Source organism: Anomaloglossus baeobatrachus, chromosome 8, assembly GCF_048569485.1.
Source record: "Anomaloglossus baeobatrachus isolate aAnoBae1 chromosome 8, aAnoBae1.hap1, whole genome shotgun sequence".
Classification (NCBI taxonomy): Eukaryota; Metazoa; Chordata; class Amphibia; order Anura; family Aromobatidae; genus Anomaloglossus; species Anomaloglossus baeobatrachus.
Genome location: NC_134360.1, coordinates 161,311,955 through 161,334,344, shown reverse-complemented (window position 1 = coordinate 161,334,344; position 22,390 = coordinate 161,311,955). Strand labels below are relative to the sequence as shown.

The 22,390-nt window shown below is 43.7% G+C and overlaps 1 protein-coding gene across 8 annotated transcripts in view; it reads right to left on the bottom strand.

Moving 5' to 3' along the window:
- DENND1B (DENN domain containing 1B) overlaps positions 1 to 22,390 on the bottom strand; it is a 278,308-nt gene that overhangs the window by 80,007 nt on the left and 175,911 nt on the right. For all 8 annotated transcript variants that reach the window (XM_075322179.1, XM_075322180.1, XM_075322183.1 and 5 more), the window contains 2 exons: positions 12,270 to 12,370; positions 414 to 459 (listed from right to left, as the gene is read on the bottom strand). In XM_075322179.1, the coding sequence (XP_075178294.1) occupies positions 414 to 459; positions 12,270 to 12,370 (147 nt within the window). The remainder of the gene's footprint in view (positions 1 to 413; positions 460 to 12,269; positions 12,371 to 22,390) is intronic.

Sequence of the window (22,390 nt, the reverse complement as noted above, 5' to 3'; positions counted from 1 at the left end):
GCAACCCTAATTAAATTCTTGGCATGCGGAGGCGTTCCTTACGCCACAAAACTTGCTCCACTCCTCAACTGGAGTAAGATGTGAGGCGCACACAATGGTGCATGCAAATTGTCAGCCATTCCTCTTAATGAATAAAAAGTGTAATTCCAGCACACCCCCTCATCAAGACTGGAGTTAACAATACCGGGCTTAATGAATCAGGGCCAATGACTGCACATCTGAATTCCATTTTTCAGAGTTAAAGATGGCAGCCCCTGAACGTGGCCTCAACCTATTCTTATAAAAAAGGTAATATCTTCAATACATAAATATACAAATATTTAAATGTAAGAGACTGTGTGATTAAGTAAGAGTAACAATTTAAATAAGTCACCTTTTTTTGTAACAAAATGGAATACGAAAAGATAACCTACCTCTATGAGGCTGAAGTGAACTCCAATTAGATAAGGCATAGGGGCACTGAAATACAAAGACAAGTAAAGCTCATTAAACACTTCCTCCACAGGCTGCAGACAGAAAATATAAAAAGTACATGAGTGAAATATTTAGAATATACAATTAGGTCCAGAAACATTTGGACAGTGAGTGAATCTTTGTAATTTGAGCTCTGCAGACCACTATTTTTTTTAATTGTATCACAGTAGTTTTATTTTAAGAAAAAAGTTTAATTCATGTTTAATATACTGTGAAACGCTTAGGAATTGCAACCAATTTCATACAAAGCCTGCTCATTTCAGGGACTCAAGAGTAATTGGACAAATTTACTTTACCATAAATAAAATGTTAATTTTTAATACTTACTGAAGAGTCCTTTACATGCAATGACTGCCTGGAGTCTGGAAAGCATGGACATCACCAAACACTGGATTTCCTCCTTTGTGATACTTTAGAGGAAACCCAGCTAAAGAGGAGGAGAACATACAAACTCCTTGCAGATGTTGTGGGAGGGATTTGAACCCAGGACCCCAGCGCTGCAAGACTGCAGTGCTAACCACTGAGCCACCATGCCGCCCAATGTACTTAATGTACCAACTCTTGATTTGGCCACTCCTAACATTTCTGCTCACCCGCTGATTTTTTCTTTTTTCTCCAACCTAATGATGGTCTGTTTCTCTCCCATTGAGAAGTCCTTTGACCGCATGTTGTGGGTTTACAGCAGCCGCTTCCAAATGCAAATGCCACACCTGGAATCAGCTTCAGACCTTTTATCTGCTTAATTGATGATGATGTATTAATGAGGGAATATCACATGCAGCCTATTAAACAGGTTTTAAGATAATTGTCCAATTACTTTTAGTCCCTTGAAAAAGAGGCAGCTACATATTAAAGAGCTGTAACCCTTATTCCAATTAGGACGTGGATACCCTCAAATTAAATCTGAGAGTCTGCACTTTAAGCCCATATTGATTATATAACTGTATCTTGAATATGTTTCAGTAAACAGCTAAAATGCTAAAACTTGTGTTACAGTCCAGATATTTCTGGATCAAACTGTATATCCTGTTCAAAATATATAAAAATAAATGTTTTATTCTGTAGAGCTCGTTACAGTTGCATATTTATCATCATGTATAGAAAAATGAGTATATTACACGGTTGCCCAGAGGTTTCAATAAATGTTGAATAATTCAAAATTTTCTCTGGAAAATGAGGAATTCAGAAGACCACATGATTAGTTGATCTTTAAAGGGAATCTGTCAGTAGAATCAGCCCTCCTAAGCCAGCTATATGGGCATGTAGGTCATAGGAAGCTGAATAAAATGATGCATTGATATCTGCAATCTAATGTCTTATCCTGAGAAATTCACATTTTTCTTAATAAGTAATGAAAAATAAGCAGTTAAGATGTATGGGCTGTACACAGATCTCCCTGAGAATCTGCTACCATAGCTAATAATAAATGAAAGGGGGTGTTATCAGTGTGAGACATGTAATGACTGACAGTCTGCTCTTATAATCACACACAGCTCTGGCGTGAGATCAGAACTAACACAATACAGCACAAGAAAAATGAAGCTTGTGTCACTGCAAAAAGATTTGTAGATCCAGTGTATGTTTGTGGGGTGGGGGAGAGGTGCAATACAACTGAGCTGACAATATTGTTAGAAAACTGTAATATGTTTGTTGTATTTGTAATGAGACAAGATTAAATTCTGCTGTACTTTGTTGATTATAATCAGGCATAGCTCTGCAGCAGAGCTGACAGCACTAGTGGTGGGTGAACCCGAACTGTAAAGCTTGGGATTGATACCGGACACCTAGTGTTCATGCATAGACCACGAACACAGACTTCTCAGGCATCCATCTCCGCACTATAAAGGAGAACTGCTGCTGCAAATAAATTTGTGTAACGAGACCAAGTTCACTTCTGTTGTACTGTTAGCTTTGATCTCACTGCAGAGTTGCGTCTGATTATGAAAGGAAAGTGTCAGTCGTTACATGTTCCATAATAGTAACTTATCCATTCATGTACAATAAGCAAGAGGAAGACTCATGCAGATCTGTGTCCGGCCCATAGATTTTAAGAGCTCTTTACCCTGGGATCAACATCGGACTATAGATATCAAGGTATCATTTTATTTATCTTTCTATAACCTACATGCCATATAGATGGCTTAAGGGACAGATTAGATTCCCTTTAAGGCTATGTTCATACGTTGCATTTCTGCAGCACTGTTTTCAGCTTTTGCTATGCAAATTAAAAACTACTTTTTATAGTACCAGTAAAAGCTATAAGATTTCAGATCTCAAGCACACACCAGTTTCTTCCTGACTGAAAAGGAAGACTGCAGAAATTTTTAAATCTGCAGCATTTCAGTTCTTTTTCAACCATAGAAAGCAATGAAAAAGTGCAAAAATGCTGCAAAAATGCAACCATGTATTTTTTTGCTGCGTTTTTGGGGAATAAGGCTATGTGCGCACTTACCGGATTTTGCCGCGGATTTTCCGCGGATTTGCTGCATGTTTCGCTGCAGAAAATGTTCATAACATCTCTGCAGTGAATCACCAGCAAATCCTATGGAGAAAAAAAATCCTGTGCGCACTAGGCGGAATTTGACAGCTGCATGTTTTGATGCGGGATTCCCGCAGCAAAAACAAGTGCAAGTCACTTCTTTTCCGCACATCGCTGCGGGATTTCACTCCATTGACTCAATGTTAATCATGAAATCCCGCAGGGAATAACGCAGGCAGCAAATTCTGTGCGGTTCACTGCGTTTTCCTGCGTTATTCCCTGCGGTATTTCGCGGTTTACCTCCGGTAATGTGCATCGCTTGTCTGCGGTTTTGCAGGGAAGTGATGTCATTACAGGAAGAGGAAGCCGTGCAGAGTAAACACAAACACATCACAGACATAGAACACACACACAGACATCACTGACACAGAACACAGACACAGACACATAGAACACACATAGAAAGAAAACGGAAATATAGAAAAAAAAGCACGTGGGCTCCGCTGCATATTTACCTTCCAGCCGAGGTAAGCACACAGCGGCGGCCCGGTATCCTCAGGCTGGGGAGGGAGAGGGGCAGGGTTAATGTCCCCCCGCCTCACTCCCCCTCCGGCAGCTGAGAATATCAGCCGCAGCTGCCCCGGCACTGTCGCATACATATATGCGGCACTACCGGAGTGTCCTCGGCTCTTCTTGCCACCGTGTAGCAGTGGTGGCAAGGTAATACAAGGGGTTAATGGTGATGGGGGACCACCGCCATTAACCCCAGGCTTGATCATGGCAGCGTCTATGTGACAGCTGACATGATCAACCCGTAAGTAAAGTGAAAAAAACACAGACACCGAAAAATCCTTTATTTTAAATAAAACCAACAAGCCTCGTTCACCATTTTATTAACCCCCCCCAAACAAAGCTCCAGCGTAATCCACACAGCTCCGGCATAATCCACAGGTCCTGCGCTGCTTCCATCCAGCCGCGACTGTCACAGACACAGCGCTGAATGAATGCAGCAGACAGCAGAGGTAATTACCGGTCATTTCCCACGGCCGGTAATGTGAACTCACTGCCGACCGTGGGAAATGCAGCGATCTGTCCTCTATCTATCTATCTATCCCTCTGTCTGTCTATCTATCTATTCCTCTATCTATTCTTCTGTTTATCTACTACCAGAATTAAATGTATTTTTTTTTTTTTCTTCAATGTGCTTTTGATGCATTGAATGCAATAAAGCACATCCAAACCCGCACGCGGCAAAACCGCGGCAATACCGCGAACAATACCGCGGTAAAACCGCAGCAAACCGCGGCAAACCGCATGCGGTTTTCGGGTGCGGTTTCCCCGCGGTTTTTTACCGCGGGTGCGGTAATCTTTGAGAGCATGCGGAATTTATGCAAGGAAATTTCATTTCCCAGTGCGCACAGAGCCTTACACTGATTTCATGAAACGTATTATAGGGAAAAGACACATACTGTATAAACCCCAGCAAAAACCCACCAAAAATAAAATCAGCAAAACATGCTTTTTATAAGCAGCTTCTTTAAAGCCAAAAAAAAGCAGGTTTTACTTGAAGAAAAAAGAAAAAAAACAAAATCGCTGCAAAAATAAAATGTGTGAACATAGCCATAGAGTTACAGAAGTGGTGGCCTGAAGCTGATATAACCTATAATGAGTAACAAAATATAAAAGTTAGCATTTGAAGCCCAGGTCATTATTGCATTTTTTTGTCTAGTTTTTGGTGCTTTTACTTGGCACCTCATTCTTCTTTTAACTTCTGTCATTTATAAATAAACATATAATATTGGATTACCTCTTTTTGCTTCTTTTTTTATTTTTTTTGTAGGTGTGGTTTGGAGTTTTCAGATGCTTTTGTCTAATTTATCAATTATAACTTTTGAAAAAGTAAAAAAGAAATTGCACAAATGTACTCCAGTCCCTACTCCACCCCTGGAATGATTTTATGTACGTCTGAAATTTTTGCTACATTTTAGCAAAACATGCCACTTTTTGAGGTTGAAGACGTGGTACACTACAATGTATAGTGGCCACATCAATTTAAAGCTGAGAAAGAAGGATTTTTCCAAATACCTTCTGCTTCCAATTCTACCTGTGAGCGGCGCCTATTGCTGTCTGCTCAGTTCCAATCACGTGACTTGGGCTTCAGCGGCCTCTGATATTCAGAACTGGAAGTTGACTCAACATCACGTGACCCAATCTGCGGAGTGACTGGGCTATGGGTGGCATTTCACAGCACGTCACAGCCCAGCATTGCGCCAGCTCTCTCTTTCACTGCTTTCATTAACAGAGCGCCACAAGCAGAAGCGATGCTGGGCTGTGACGAGCGGTGAAACTCCACCCATTGCCCAGTCACTCAGGGAGACTGGGTCCCGCCTCGGGGATTTTGGGTCAACTTCCAATTCCGGAAGTTGATGTGACATCCCCGGACATCAGAGGCTGCTGCAGCCCGGGTCACGTGATGAGAATAAACAGGCAGCAAAAGAGCCGCTCACAGGCAGAATTGACAACAGACGGTATTTGGAAAAAGTCTTCTTTCTCAGCTTTAAATCAATCGATGTGGCCACTATACATTGTAGTGAACCACTTATTTAAGTAGTTGCACAATATGCTAATGACAAAAATAAAGAGCATTTCCAATTTTACAAAAAAAATCAATGAACCAGTTATTATGGAGCATTTGGCGCAAAAATATTAACTAAAAAGAGAGAAAAAAATAAAACATGGCTCAAAACCCCCCACAAATGTTGAAGCGGGCCATTGGAGTTGTAGGAGAAACAATTTTGCAAAGAAAAATGCTGATTGCAGGGAACGTGAGATCATATGCTTTTTCAGACTTAGCTAAAGCAATATTGTATCATCCATAAATGAGACATCTCCAAATTATACAGCCTTATTCCCTGGCTATATGCTTTGTGTGAACCCTTACATTGAGCATGCCACTTGGTATATATAGGCAATTATTTTTAGTTTCATAGGGACATCAGAAAGATTAGTTTTTAGTGGGGAAGACACAGTCACTGCTTCCTTTGATAACTGTGTGTTCTGGAATAAAACATTTGAAGCTGTAGAAGACGGTAAAGGCCTCCTCTGTGCGCGTAGAGACAGACCATGTTGTGTCTTCACACGGCACCGCCAAAATCTTATTTTCTAACTGTCACTGGAATGTCCCAAACTTAATTAGAGGGAGAATAAGTCATGAAAAAGAGGCCGATTCAAACTCGTTAGATGCTGATTCGTCCAAATTAAGTCATTTTGATGACATACAAGACAGTTCTGTAGAGAACTGCAGCTTTCAGAACCCTTCAGAACAATTCATCTCTGTGCAAGAGTAATTACCAAAAATGCAGCAACAACAAATTAATTTTTGTGGGTAAAACAGAACACCCGCACGTCATAGACCACCCTGAAATACTGTAGTAATTATCTTATGGTGAAGCTAATAATTCGATTGATGTATACAAGGCCTCAGAAGCATAAAGTGATCTTGTCACAAGCAGATCTTTCTCATGTACCCTTGCTTTCTCTCTTTTATTCTCCAAGCTTGTATATTCCAGTATTTGTAGACATTACATAGAGTTCTGCATCACCAAAATAAGTATAGCATGAGGCACGCCAATAAATTAAAAGTAAAAGCAATAAAGAAAATAATAATAATGGAAAAAAATTGTTCAACAGGATGAAACCCCCCAATGTGCCATTTGTTCCCAGGACATGAGTAGTTTGCAGACAGGTGTTTAATGTGCATGCACCACCCCACAAACGAACAGTGCACCCATGGATTCCAGTTCTCAGCACAATGAGGTCGGACTGCACTGGAACCATCAATATATACAAAAGGGGATAGTATTGTGGAGGTTTTTCTCAACATCTCCAAATTGTGGCCACTGGGCACTTTGGGCCATATTTTGCATACAGATTTAAGGATCATTTTAAGAGCTACAGTAAGTTCCTCACTGACAACAAAAGTTGTTTTTGTATGTTTTCTGGAGGATGACCCAGCACGGTTATTTAATTAGGAGAAATCTGCTGATGTACTCTCTATAGGGCTAATGTGTATTATGGTTCCGTATGTAAATCTACATCTAAAGTTACGGATGACATGTCAGCTAACATACATGATGGTCATATACTGCTTGATTTCCTGTATCCCCACTTGTTTGCCTTTTTACCCAAGTAGAATAGACCGTTTTCTCTAGCATTTCAGAGAAAATATATTTACAGAAAGGTACCATAGCCGAAGATATGACCAGTCCACCGCTGTCCCCAGATGGGTTTTCCCAGAGATGCTAGAAGTGATTGACAGGTCTCTAACAATGGGATCTTTAAAGTATATTTTTTCTGTAATATCAGAACATTTGAAAGATAAATTGTGCAGCCAGAATCTGATTCATGCTACTCTTGGTTTGGGCAGCATATATCAAATGACAGGTTTCCTTCTACAGGAAATAAATAACTTCAATGAGGAACATTCTGGCTAGGGTGAAGTGACGTTCAACACTAAAGGGCCTGTCACACACACAGATAAATCTGTGGCAGATCTGTGGTTGCAGTGAAATTGTTGTGGACAATCAGTGCCAGGTTTGTGGTTGTGTACAAATGGAACAATATGTCCATAATTTCACTGCAACCACAGATCTGCTAGAACCAGGAAGTAAGGAAGCCGGAGCTCAACTGTAAGGAGGGAGACAGTGCTGAGAAGGTAAGGAAAGAGTGTTTTATTTTATTAGGGGCAGGAGCATGGGGGCATATCTAACACAGGGGAGATGTGCCATCTATAGGGGCCATGGGCAGCACACATGGGGGGCATATCTAACACAGGGGAGATGTGCCATCTATAGGGGCCATGGGCAGCACACATGGGGGCCATATCTAACACAGGGGAGGTGTGCCATCTATAGGGGCCATGGGCAGCACACATGGGGGCCATATCAAACACAGGGGAGGTGTGCCATCTATAGGGGCCATGGGCAGCACAGGGGGACGTGTCCCAGCACAAGGGGGCTATATTCAATATAAGGGGGCCATATCCAGATTAAGGGGGGCTAATTTTAGGATGGGGGGCTATGAGGGACATATACCCTATATGATTTGTTAGACGGACACTGGCATTATAAGATGGACCCCATTTAACATTAAAAAAAAAAAAATCTCTTTTCCTTCACCAAATTTGGGGTACGTCTTATAATCAGGTGCGTCTTATAAAGCGAAAAATACGGTATCTCTGTGTGTGACTGGGCCTTAAGGTTCTGGCATCACATTGTGATATTGCATCTAATGATTTCTTATGGATCAAATTGCAACCTAAGACTTACCAGGAATACATCAAATGTTTCCAAATGTGCTAGATATTCTGTCATTGCTGCTCATATGCCAAAGACTTCAATGAAAGTCGCATGTGACATCTGTTATTTGACCAATGTTTTGGGTTTTGTTTAACACAAAATCACAGCTATAAAATGGCCATGTAAGAAAAAGTTGCACATTTTTTTCCTTGTGGCTTGATTGAAAATTACTGTCGTATGACACATCATTGAGATATCAGGGCCATGCTCAGTAATAGGAGTCAAAGAAAAACGCTCCTACTATACAACTCATGAGATTCAGCTCACATTGAGGATATATCTGGTGTTTGGGCTTTTTTTTGTATATAATAGAATAGCCTGCTACATAGCCTGCTACATAGCCTGCTACATAGTTCTTTATAGCAACAACAAAAAAACACATCAAGAACCCTGCAATATGGACACAACTAAATGGTCAATCTTCAGAAATAGATTTTAAAATACGACCAAAAATATAATAACTTTCAAAAGTACATCCAAACTAAAGCCAAATTATTTTGTAATGTGTAAGGGGTAAAAGAAAACTTCAATTTTCCAAGCAATTGTTAAGAAAAGGTGAGACGCAAATAACTCCAGCTTTAGAAAGACATTTTTTAATTTCTCAATGTACTGGAAAATAAAGCTAAAACACTTAAAAATCTAATATATTAAGCTCAGTGTATGTATATACTGTGTGTGTGTGTGTGTGTGTGTGTGTGTGCGTGCGTGTGTGTGTGCGTGTGTGTGTGTGTCCGCTAAAGGAATTTGCACCGTCGCACTTACAATCACGAAATTTTGCACAGACGCTCCATGTGACCCAGGGAACGTCGTAGACTATGTTTTAGACCGTGTTTTGACGGGAAAATGTAACCCCCGCGCTTTACAGTTACTCTCCAAAATCGTGCCTCCATTAAACTGAATAGAGGTGGAAGCTACAGGCTATTAATAGCAACTGTCAGTGGTTGCTATAAAAACAAAATAAACTGTTAGTATAAGAAGCTTATGTGTGAGGTAATAAGATGTCAGTGGGGAGACGGATAGAGAGACGGAAAAAGACAGACAGATAGAGAGAAACAGACGTGGAAAGAGACAGGAAGAGACAGCCGGGCAAAGAAACAGCCCTGGAAAAGAGACAGCCCTGGAAAAGAGATAGCCGGGCAAAGAGACAGCCGGGCAAAGAGACAGCCAAAAACAGACGGGGAAAGAGAGAGACGGGGAAAGAGAGAGACAGACAGACACACACATAGAGACAGACACAGTGATAGAGACAGACTGATACAAATACAGACAGAGACAGACAGCGAAAGAGACAGCAACTCGGAGAGAGACAGAGAGACAGTTACTATCCCGGGCAACGCCCGGGTACTACAGCTAGTCCTAAATAATTTTGGGTCCAGAACTACTACATGTCTCCAAAGCATTGGACTACAAACAACCCCTACAGTCTTGCTGCAGGTACAATGCCACTCATCTCGACTTCCTGCTAACAAACCAAAGAATCGCAGTATGAAGTAGGGGACAGATGGATGTCAATGTAACATGAGCAGACCATGATTTTTCACTTTAGATGCACTGGAAGCATAACAAAAAATATATTTACAATGCATTGCGGGTTGAAATGGGAACAGCACTCATAAACCGTTCAAGCCCAATATTCCTAGGATTGTTTCTACACTAGATCAAGGTGACAACTGAGGACAAAACTATGGCATAAAAACAAGAATAGAATATTTTCACAAGACTTTTTGCCGCACCATTATGGTCATGATGGTAATCATAAAGAGCAGAAATTCCTAAAATATATCTTCCTCAATACGGAGCTACTTAAGGGAAGTCCACAATCAATCTTCATAAGGATTCCATAGAGATGGTAGAAATATCCCCCACGTTTTCCATAATTCTGCAGGTGATACTGTTGTGTCGTGTGCTGTTGTGTGGGATGAAATGACATCAGTTGTCACAGGACCATAAACGGCCTACCGGATTTTAAACAGCAATGCACATTATTATGCTTTAAAGCAGAGCTTCCCCAATGGCTGTGAATGGTAAGGTGCCCTCACTTGTCAGTGAGGCACATATTGTTGGAGGGCAGTAGCTTTGACGTAAGTAGTGATATATTTCATATCCTCTTCTCTGTTAATGCCTACTTAAGGATTACTAACATGTTCTGACTGTTAGGGCTTCAATAGCAATAACTTTAGAAGACAGGAGGAAGACAAACTGTGTTGGAAACTCAAGCGGATTTGACCAAAGAAAGCCACCTATTGTTATCGTGGAAAAAAAAAATCAGCCACAGTACCCCCTTAATAATGCTAACTGTAATTCCTCTGAAAAGTATCATCGCAAGTCAATCATAAGAGCCCATGTAATGCTAGATTTAGCGCCAGCTAAAGTTCAACCCATATGGAGCGCACGTCAAGTTGTAGGGAACCATTTAACCCACTCTCTTTGAAATACTGTTTATTCTTAAAAGTTGCTTTCCCTGTTACAAGTAATGGCACATTATGACATCCCTTAATTGCTGGGCATTAAGCTCCATGAATCCAGAATTAAGGGGCTTCAGAGTAAGGGTACCTTCACACTTTAGCGATGCAGCAGCGATCCGACCAGCGATCTGACCTGGTCAGGATCGCTGCTGCATCGCTACATGGTCGCTGGTGAGCTGTCAAACAGGCAGATCTCACCAGCGACCAGTGAACAGCCCCCAGGCAGCAGCGACGTGCAAGCGACGCTGCACTTGCACAGAGCCGGCGTCTGGAAGCTGCGGACACTGGTAACTAAGGTAAACATTGGGTATGGTTACCCGATGTTTACATTAGTTACCAGCGCACACCGCTTAGCTTTGCTCTCCTAGCTACAGTACACATCGGGTTAATTAACCCGATGTGTAATGCAGCTACATGTGCAGAGAGCCGGAGCCGGCAGCACAGGCAGCGTGAGAGCTGCGGAGGCTGGTAACTAAGGTAAATATCGGGTAACCACCTTGGTTACCCGATGTTTATCTTGGTTACAGCTTACCGCAGCTGCCAGATGCCGGCTCCTGCTCCCTGCTCGCTTCATTTCGTCGCTCTCTCGCTGTCACACACAGCGATCTGTGTGTCACAGTGGGAGAGCGCCTTTGAAGAAAACGAACCAGGGCTGTGTGTAACGAGCAGCGATCTCGCAGCAGGGGCCAGATCGCTGCTCAGTGTCACACACAGCGAGATCGCTAATGAGGTCACTGCTGCGTCACAAAAAACGTGACTCAGCAGCGATCTCGGCAGCGAGCTCGCTGTGTGTGAAGCACCCCTTAGTTTACTGTGTGGCACCTTTTTTAATGAATTCGAATGAAGCTGGTACACTTTTCAGCAGAATGGCTGAGGGGGATCGCTGGTGTCCTGGGGAAAACTGAAGGGCTTATCCTTCACCGGTCAAAAGTATCCTAAAGACCAGACCGGCCTGATTATAATAACAGTATGACATAGGTTATATATCATTATATTAAATGATGGGAATAATTGTAGAGTAAAATAAAAAAGAGGAACTCCGGCTCTAATGAACCCCAGTAAAGAAAAAGCAAAGATAATGATGTATTCTTATTCTTTATTAGTAGGATAAGTGGTAAATTGTCCGCAGTATTTACCACTTATCCTACTAATGAAGAATAAGAATACATCATTATCTTTGTTTTTTCTTTACTGGGGTTCATGAGTGCCGGAGTTCCTCTTTTTAATTCGGTTCTACTTTTCTCCTGAGCACCTACTTGGTGATGCAGAGTCTCTTGTAATCTATTGTAATTGTAGAGTAATCTACCACGAACACTAACATGGGAAAATAAATGATCTATGGCTTACAGAGGACACAGAAGTCACGAAAAGGCTTCTGTGACTCAGCTTCCGCTATACGAGGACTCTCCAACAGAGATTAGGTGTTGGATATAACATGAGTATTACAAGACATAAAAGATAGAAGTTGGTAATGAAACGTACGAAAGCACTCACCAACAGTAGTCTAGAAGATGTGGAGGAAGGACAGGGATGTAAATGTGCTGCCAATACATGGGGTACAGCAGAGAGGCAGATGCATGAACACAAGCAGTCAACTGAAAAGAGGCAAAAAGACACATATTAACAGAGATTCATTACCATACAGATATATATTTTATTGAATTAATAATTAAGAGTCATGACATAATTTGCAATGATAAATATGATATTGCTTTAAAGACATCCATGAAATACTGGCATGAGGCTGTAAAGTCTAAGAACTATGTAATATCTGAGAAAGGCTGTATGGATTCTTTTGGCTACAGAACATGGATAATTGGGCCTGTGATGGGATGCAGGGCCTTGGCTAGCTGAGTTCATTTAACCCCACTAAATATGGCTAGTCGTGAGGCCTGAGAGCTCCCTAGAGAGCTCGTTAGGGCTGATTGCCAAACGATGGAGAACCAGGAGGCGGTGGGGAGCATCTGGAAAGGGTCGTGATAACGGGAGGTGAGCCTATACTGCAGAACGCGCTCTCTTGAGATATGACTGCACTCTGTCACACGCTGTCACCACTGCCCAGGCAGCTGTCTTCTGGTGACAATACAACATCAGTCACTCATTAGCTCTATCACCATTAACCCCTTAAAAATGTACAATTATGTCAAGTAAAGAGAAATAATATAATAATACTATATAAAATAATATATGGTCAGATCCTTTTATTCATGTCCTAATACTAGATATAGGGAAACATACTACAGTTCTCAGTTCCCTCACTAGTCATAAAATGCAAGTTGTACCTCATGCTCATCTTACTCAGAGATCTTTCTAGAAACAGTGCTTAGATTGTGCAGTTTAAAGTGGGTTCAACAGGACAAAACTAGTGATAAGTGGACACTACCATGCTCGGGTGTTCGGAACTGGTAACAATCAGTCGGATACTCAGATGGGTTCGACTAATGTACCGAGTATAATGGAAGCCAATGGGGAACTTGAGTATTTTTCCAGATGATCTTCCGGAAACATGCTGGAGTTCCCTATGATGATGCACAGGTCCTGAAATTGCTGTGGTAGTTTGGGAAGCGCAACGCAAGTGCACATGCGCCGCTTGTATCCTATGGAACTTGAGCCTTAATGGTCATGTGATCGTGAGAGGGAGGATAAAAAGGTCCTGGCAGATCAGTACTGCACTTCCCCATGATTAAGCATTAGCGAAATGGTCATTGGGGGTCTTTCCTTTGGTATCCTTAATCTGTGAGGTTGCACTTGGCACTTTAGATAAGTATGTGTTGATCTATTGTAATATTTTGTAACTCTTTTTGGAATCTCTGTACCATTTTGGTTTGATTTACTGCCTGGTATACCCTTCTGGCACCCGGGAACAGGATTCACATTGTAGCCAGCATGTTTAAACACCTGTTTTACTTATCTTTCTAAATGAGTGGATATCTGGTGCCTTGCTATTAGCTTTCTGTGCAGTTTCTCAACTTTTCCCACCATATCCTTGAATTTTTATGTGTAATTTTATGATATGAACATGTTTTGTGATTTGTCTAACCATTTTTGGAATTTTTTTACATATTTAATAAAAATCTATTTTTATAACATATACAAAGCACTCTTTTTCTTCTTGTTTTGCTAATATCTCTGAGTGTAATTATGAGGTGGTCTAATTTAGGTTAACAATTGTTACCTTTTTGGCCATCTATTTCCATTATGAGCCGTACGGAACTCTGTTTGCTAACACTTACGATATTGTAGCTCATGTCCACTTTTTGCATAGACAGTAGCTCACTTGCTTTGTATGATGATTGGTCTGAACCCAGCGGCTATGTGGAAGGGCTCTACCAAAAATTGGAAAATATTGAAAATGTATTTCATTGTTCCCTTATAGTAAACGTAGAATCCATGAAACTACATTAGAGAAGTCAGGGATCTTAATGGCAGCCCTATTACGGCTCTACAAAAGGGCAGTGTGCATGAACTCTATCTGTAATAGGAATATATAAATATATTAGTAGGACCTTATTCATTCTAAGATGCACTTGGTATCACTACAGTATCTCTCCAATTTGGAGTTACACATTACTACCCTCTTATTCTGGGTGTAAAGACTGACCCTCAGTTAAGCTGGTGTCACACTAAACGACAGCGACAACGACGTCGCTGTTACGTCACCATTTTCGGTGACGTAACAGCGACCTTGTAAGTCGCTGTTATGATCGCTGCTTAGCTGTCAAACACAGCAGAAGCAGCGATCATAAGGTCGCTGTGCTACATGTGCAGAGAGCAGGGAGCCGCGCTTAGTGCTGGCTCCTTGCTCTCCTGCAGCACACATCGGGTTAATTAACCCGATGTGTGCTGCAGCTACATGTCACAGTTCAGAGAGCAGGGAGCCGCGCTTAGCGCTGGCTCCTTGCTCTCCTGCAGCACACATCGGGTTAATTACCCGATGCGTACTGCAGCCACATGTCACAGTGCAGGAGCCGGCACTGGCAGCAAGAGCGGAGGCTGGTAACCAGCGTAAACATCGGGTAACCAGGGAAAGGTCTTCCCTTGGTTACCCGATGTTTACGCTGGTTACAGCTCACCGCAGCTGCCAGTGCCGGCTCCTGATCGCTTCATTTCGTCGCTCTCTCGCTGTCACACACAGCGATGTGTGTGTCACAGCGGGAGAGTGACGACCAAAAAATGAAGCTGGACATTTAGCAACGACCGGCGACCTCACAGCAGGGGCCAGGTCGTTGCTGGATGTCACACACAGCGACAGCGACGGGACGTCGCTGCAACGTCACAGAAAATGGTGACGTAGCAGCGACGTCGTTGTCGTCGTCGTTATGTGTGACACCAGCTTTAGGGCTTCATTAATGATAAAGATTCTCCTACTCTCGTTATGTATTGACGCTCGTCAAGATACAACCTGACCAGAAGTTCTCTTCATTTTGAAGAATATCCCTCAGATCAGATTGGCTGCAGAAAGTTCTGTTTCCACCAAGTCGCGTTACTAAGTAAGCAGAAAGTCCAAAAATACTCAAGTGTCAAAAGAGCCAAAGATTTATTTTATTCTGGTGGCTGTAATTCAATAATGAGCGGACATAAAACGGTCTTCCGAGACAATTTGTATGACAATTCGCACAGTGTAAGGAGGCAAACGGCATGTTCATCAGACTTGAGGACAGCCCTCCGACTCCAGACAGGAGATCCCTTTACACACTTGCCCAATTGTTTCTTTAATCTTTACAGATAATTCAGAGCTGTGTAATGCTAAATATATATCTGAGCTGGAGGCAGCTGGAGCAAGAACGATTAAAGAAGTATCTTTCTTCAGAAGTGACCAACAAGACTTCAATGTGGAGGGTAAATGTGTTGAAAGCTGCTTTCAAAACAGATGTACCATAATGTCAGTATATCTTTCAGTGGGAGGTCACCCCGCCACGTGTATTTACTGATTATATGGCATAATCAGTTCACTGACCTAATAACATTGATATGTTTACTCCTCAGTTCAAGAAATATATTTTATCATGAATGACACAAAAGGAAAAGTGTGTTTAAGGTCGTCATTAGAGAATGATAGGAAAATGTAGAAAAAAATTGAATAAAAATTCAGGGCACAACTCGTGGTTAGTGGACTTCTCTGATCTTAAATGTTTAAATGATTATTCCTATCCAAACCGGTGAATAAGTGTCCTATTTTTAGACGGTAAATATCGGAAGAAGTAATCATGCAAGGTTGGTAAAAAAGTAAATTTTGTCTTCTAAAAAAATTCCAACGCTAAAGTGCACAATCTATATATATAATTGCCTTATTCTGTCTGTCTGTCTGTCTGTCTGTCTGTCTATCTGTCTGTCTGTCTGTCATGCTCCAAAATTGTGTCCTTACGGTGACACAAAGCTGATTGGCCGCTGGGCTCGCCATGGCCCCGCCCCCCCACACGGATTGGCCGCTCGCCCAGGCTGCGCCCCCACACGGATTGGCCAGCCGCTCGCCCAGGCTCCGCCCCCCCCACAGATTGGCCTCTCGCCCCGGCACCCTGCAGGCATTGGCAATTCAGCCACGCCACGCCCCGCCCCCCTCACGCAATGCACGTTAGCTCTGGCCCCACCCCCTCCCTCCCCCCGCGCATTTCTCTAACTGACACGGCTGTCACGGAGGTGAGTACGGTACTCCCTATCCCCCCCCAACCCCCCCCCCCCCCCCCCGGCCCCCGCTCCCAAAGGGGTGGTGTGGATACTCGCATGGTTACAAGCGCTGTCACGGAGGTGAGTACTGTACTCCCTCCCCCTCCCCCGGCCCCCGCTCCCACGGCAGTGGTGGGAGTGGTGTGGATACGTTGGTAACCATGCTCGCATGGTTACAAGCCCATCAAGGTCCTGCTGCGCCGGAAGGTCCACACGCACACACACAAACATACACACACATCAGATCACACTCACACTCACTCTCATACACACCTCACACACACATCACATCGCATCCACATACTCACGACATCCTGGGATATCGCTTGCTTCTCGGCGGCGAAAATGTGCTGTTGTGATCTTCCAGGACCTGACGGAGGATCACATGGCCAGAAGCATGTGATATCCCCGGATGTTGTGAGTATGAGCGCGTAAGTGCGATATCGTCAGTGTCTGTGTGTGTGAGTGGATGCGATCGGGTGTGTGTGAGTGGATGCGATCGGGTGTGTGTGTGAGTGGATGCGATCGGGTGTGTGTGTGAGTGGATGCGATCGGGTGTGTGTGTGAGTGGATGCGATCGGGTGTGTGTGAGTGGATGCGATCGGGTGTGTGTGTGAGTGGATGCGATCGGGTGTGTGTGTGAGTGGATGCGATCGGGTGTGTGTGTGAGTGGATGCGATCGGGTGTGTGTGTGAGTGGATGCGATCGGGTGTGTGTGTGTGAGTGGATGCGATCGGGTGTGTGTGTGAGTGCATGCGATCGGGTGTGTGAGTGTCGGCAGAGGAGCAGGGCGTGCTGGAGGAGGCTGGGAGCAGAGAGGCTGATCATGGGGAAGAGGGAAATGCTGATGCTGAAGGAGGCTGGGATCGGAAGGCTGGGAAGAAGGAGGCTGGGAGGAGAGAGGCTGATCCTAGGGAAGGCTGGGGAGAGGAGGCTGATGCTGACGGAGGCTGGAAGGAGAGAGGCTGATGCTGAGGGAGGCTGGGACGAGGGAGGCTGATGCTTAGGGAAGCTGATGCTGGAGGAGGCTGGAAGAACAGAGGCTGATGCTGGTAGAGGCTGATGCTTGGAGAAGCTGATGCTGGGGGAGACTGGGAGAGGAAGGCTGATGCTGAGGGAGGCTGGGAGGCGGAGGCTGGGAGGAAGGAGGCTGAGAGGAGAGAGGCTGATCCTTGGGAAGGCTGGGAAAGGGAGGCTGATGCTGAGGGAGGCTGGAAGGAGAGAGCCTGATGCTAGGGACAGAGACGCTGATGCTGGGAGGAGAGAGGCTGATGCTGCGGGCAGAGAGGCTGATGATGCGGGTAGAGAGGCTGATGCTGGCGCAGCATGGCGGATGGAGCACGTTTGGTAATGCGCAGCATGGCGGATGGAGCACGTTTGGGAGTGCGCAGCATGGCGGATGGAGTACGTTTCGGAGTGCGCAGCATAGCGTATGGAGCACGTTTGGGAGTGCGCAGCATAGCGGATGGAGCACGTTTGGGAGTGCGCAGCATGGCGGATGCAGCACGATGGCGAGTGCGGAGTATGGCGGATGGAGCATGTTTGGGAGTGCGCAGCATAGCGGATGGACCACGTTTGGGAGTGCGCAGCATGGCGGATGGAGCACGTTTGAGAGTGCGCAGCATGGGAGATGGAGCACGATGGGAGGTGCGCAGCATAGGGGATGGAGCACGATAGGGAGTGCACTGCATGGGGGATGGAGCACGATGGAGAGTGCCCAGCATGGCGGATGGAGCACGTTTGGGAGTGCGCAGCATGGCGGATGGAGCACGTTTGGGAGTGCGCGGCATGGCGGATGGAGCACGTTTGGGAGTGCGCAGCATGGATGATGGAGCACGATGGGGGGTGCGCAGCATAGGGGATAGAGCACGATGGGGAGTGCGCTGCATGGGGCATGGAGCACGATGGGGAGTGTGGAGTATGGCGGATGGAGCACGTTTGGGAGTGCGCAGCATGGTGGATGGAGCACATTTGGGAGTGCGCAGCATGGCGGATGGAGCACGTTTAGGAGTGCGCAGCATGGGAGATGGAGCACGATGGGGAGTGCGCAGCGTGGCGGATGGAGCACGATGGGGAGTGCGCAGCATGGGGAATGGAGCACGATGGGGAGTGCGCAGCATGGCGGATGGAGCACGTTTGGGAGTGCGCAGCATGGCGGATGGAGCACGTTTGGGAGTGCGCAGGATGGGAGATGTAGCACGATGGGGGGTGCGCAGCATAGGGGATGGAGCACGATGGAGAGTGCACACCTCCCCCCAACACACACACACGCGCGCGCGCGCACTGCACAACACACCACACACACACACTGGAAACCACAAACAACTGCCCTACACAGACACCCACACACAGACAACGCTGCACACACAAATATACGCACATACTGCACATATATATAACAAAAATCATACATGAACTACACAATACGTAAATTCTAGAATACCCGATGCGTAGAATCGGGCCACCTTCTAGTATTTTTATAAATGCGTACCTTAGGGGCAGCAAACATTGAAGGGAACCTGTCAGGTGCCATATGCGCTTTAACCTACAAGCAGGGTGATGTGTGGCCTAGAAACCCCTTCCTACCCATCCCTGTGTTGTAATATTGTGTAATATGAATGTATAAAAAAAAAGTTTTATTACTTACATGCTCCCTATCTAAATGATTAGAGGGTCTAGCCCCCTGGGTGTCGCATCGCCCCGTGGGCGCTTGCATGATTTCTGTGGTATCACGCCCCTGTGGGTGTAATAGCATGAATTTACATGAGCGACATCACCAGCAGCTTCTTGAGATCCCGTGCGCGTGCGCTTGCCATACCCGCAGCCTTGTTATCCAGGTGCTTGTTACTCGGCTTCGGATGCACTCTGCACATAGTCAGAACCGCAGGAGTCTTCTGAGCATGCGCAGTGCATCTGAAGCCGACAAGCAAACACCCGGATAACAAGGCTGCGGGAATGGCAAGCGCACACGCGCGGGATCTCCAGGAGCTGACTGTGATGTCGCTCATGTAAATTCATGGTATCACGCTCACAGGGGCGTGATACCACAGAAAGCATGCAAACACCTATGGAGCGATGCGACACCCTGGGGACTAGACACTCTGATCATTTACATAGGGAACATGTAAGTAATAAAACTTTTGTGGGTTTTTTTTATATACATTCATATTACACAATATTACAACACAGGAATGGATAGGAAGGGGTTTCTAGGCCACACATCACCCTGCTTATAGGTCAGAACTCATATGGGACCTGACAAGTTCCCTTTAAAGGTGTTTTTAATGTTTTTGTCCTTTGCAACATGAGCACTAAATGTATGGTCTCAGGAACCCATAACGTGCTTTAGTCATCTCAGATTTTGTTATGAGCGCAGCAAAGTAAATGACATATTGCACCCTTGATGAAGCATACAGTATGTGAAACGCACGAGTGTTTGGTTATTTCCTCTGCTAATACTGCTTACACTATTTGTTCTTTATGTGATTTCTCAGGGAATAATTATATTTGTTGGCCCTCCAATCTCAATGAACCATGGATGCTTTCTGTTATACTTTCTCATTGCCCATCATGATATGCTCTTTAGCCCATATCTTTTTAGACATTGCCAGTTCATGGTGATTGATATCATGTTAGTACAGGGATTTCCTTGTTGGCTTACTCAACGTATATTCGAGTCCGTTTTGTTGGCTATAAACAGGTCTTTTAATGGATACTCAAAATATATTGTGACTACATCAGACCCCGCTCATTTTTTTTAGTTATTGGTTTCTCCTCTCTTAAGCGGATGATAAAAGTTGCAACCATTAAAACAGAGGATGGTTTCCCAATTGTTTGACCTCAAATTCTTTTGTTACAGCTAGTAAGAAAAACAAAGGCAAAAAGAATAGACATTTTTTCAGAGTTTTTGCAATTTTTATCCAATATTAAAAAATGAATAAAAAGACTAATGTATTTTATCCATTCTCTGATCCGGAACTAGACCAATAGAGTATGCGGATATGTTTTGCAGCATTTCGCGCCAGGAATAGGAAGTATTATGAATGAGTATTGTTTACGGAGCTTGAGAGCCAGCAGAGCTTTGTAAAGACATTGGTTATAACCTTGTTGATATACAGCTGAACTCATGGTGTTAAGAGACCTCGGGTTAACTCCTTCTCAGTCACAGACCGGAGAGACCCATGAACATGCAGATGTCTGCATTATCAGACACACTCTAGTTAACATATCAGCAATGGCACTGGAGCGAGTCCTGTGTCAGGCGCGGGCCAGCCATGTAAAGCCTCGTTTGGCTGGTTATGGGATGCATGCTGAGGGGGAGCAATCATACAAGCATATGACAGGAGTGACCACGCTTGGCTGAGCTAGAGAGGCACAAACGTAGTTTCGGAACAGGGATCTAGCTCATTGACGGCTCCAAGACAGGGAGAGGGAAACTGATGCCTTGTTGTACAACCATGATTCCTTCCACGTTGTGCCTATGTCCAGTGGATGTGTCAGTTTGTGAGAAATGTTACAGGATATCAGCTAAACAAACCTTATTCAACTGCTCCTGCTTTTTATTTTTTTCCTTATTTTGTATCAATGTTCACTTAATGAAAACAGGCAGACCACTATAACCTTATGGCTCACCTAAGAGAAGAGGCTCACCTTTGGTAAACCACAGTACACGAGAACATTGGGTAATTGCCTACACAGAAGCTCCAGATTTGCCAATTTTATACTACACTGTAAAATAAATATTATATATATATATAAATATAAATATATATATATATATATATATATATATATATATATATATATATATATATATATATATATACACACACACACATACATATACACTCAAATATGTACATATATATACACACACACACAAATATGTACATATATACACACACACACACACACACACTTGTACATTTACACAAACATATAAAACACACAAAGAGTTGTGGCCAAGGCTATTGGCACTGTTGAAGTTGTTCCAAAAAAGTATTTCTCTCAGAAAATTATTGCAATTACACTTGTGTTGTTATACACTTGTTTATTTCCTTTGTGTGTATTAGAACAACACAAAATACAGGGACAAAAAAGAAAATTGGACATCATTTCACACAAAACCCCCATAATGGCCAAAATCTTGCCACCCTCATCATAATATTTGGTTGCACACCTTTTCGCGTAAACAACTGGAATCGATAGTTTCCTATAACCATCAGAAAGCTGCTTCTTCTTCTTCTTCTTCTTCTTCTTCTTCTCAGCTGGAATTTTGGACTCTTCTTTTGCAAACTGCTCTAGTGTTCTCATATTTGAAGGCACCTTCTCCCAACAGAAATTGTAAGATCTCTCCACAGGGGTTCAATGGGATTTAGACCCGAATTCATTGCTGCCACTTGAGAACTCTTCAGCGCTTTGTTTCCATCCATTTCTGGAAGTATGTTTAGGACACATGACCTAGAACGCGTACCCAACTTTCAGGCACTACATTGCGACTCAAAATTCTTTTGTAATCTTCAGATTCATAATGCCTTGCACACAGTCATGGCACCCAGTGCCAGAGCCAGCAAAGCAACCCCAAAACATTTTTGAACCCCCACCATATTTGATTTTAGGTATGGTGTTCTTTGTAGGTCTCATTTCATTTTCAATAAACAGTAGAATGATGTGCTTTACCAAAAAAACTATATATTGGTCTCAACTGTCCACAGATGCATTCCCAGAAGGACTTTTGCTTATTCGCGTATATTTTGGACTGCAGTCAAGCTTTTTTTATATCTCAGGGTTAACAGTTGGGTCCTCCTGGATCTCCTGCCATAGAGTTTCATTTCATCCAAATGTAAACGGATAGTTCACGGTGACACTGATGCACCCTGAGGGCCGTTTCACATTTGCGCTATTTTAACGGATTCGGGCTCCGTTACAAATACAGTACAGTTCATTTATTT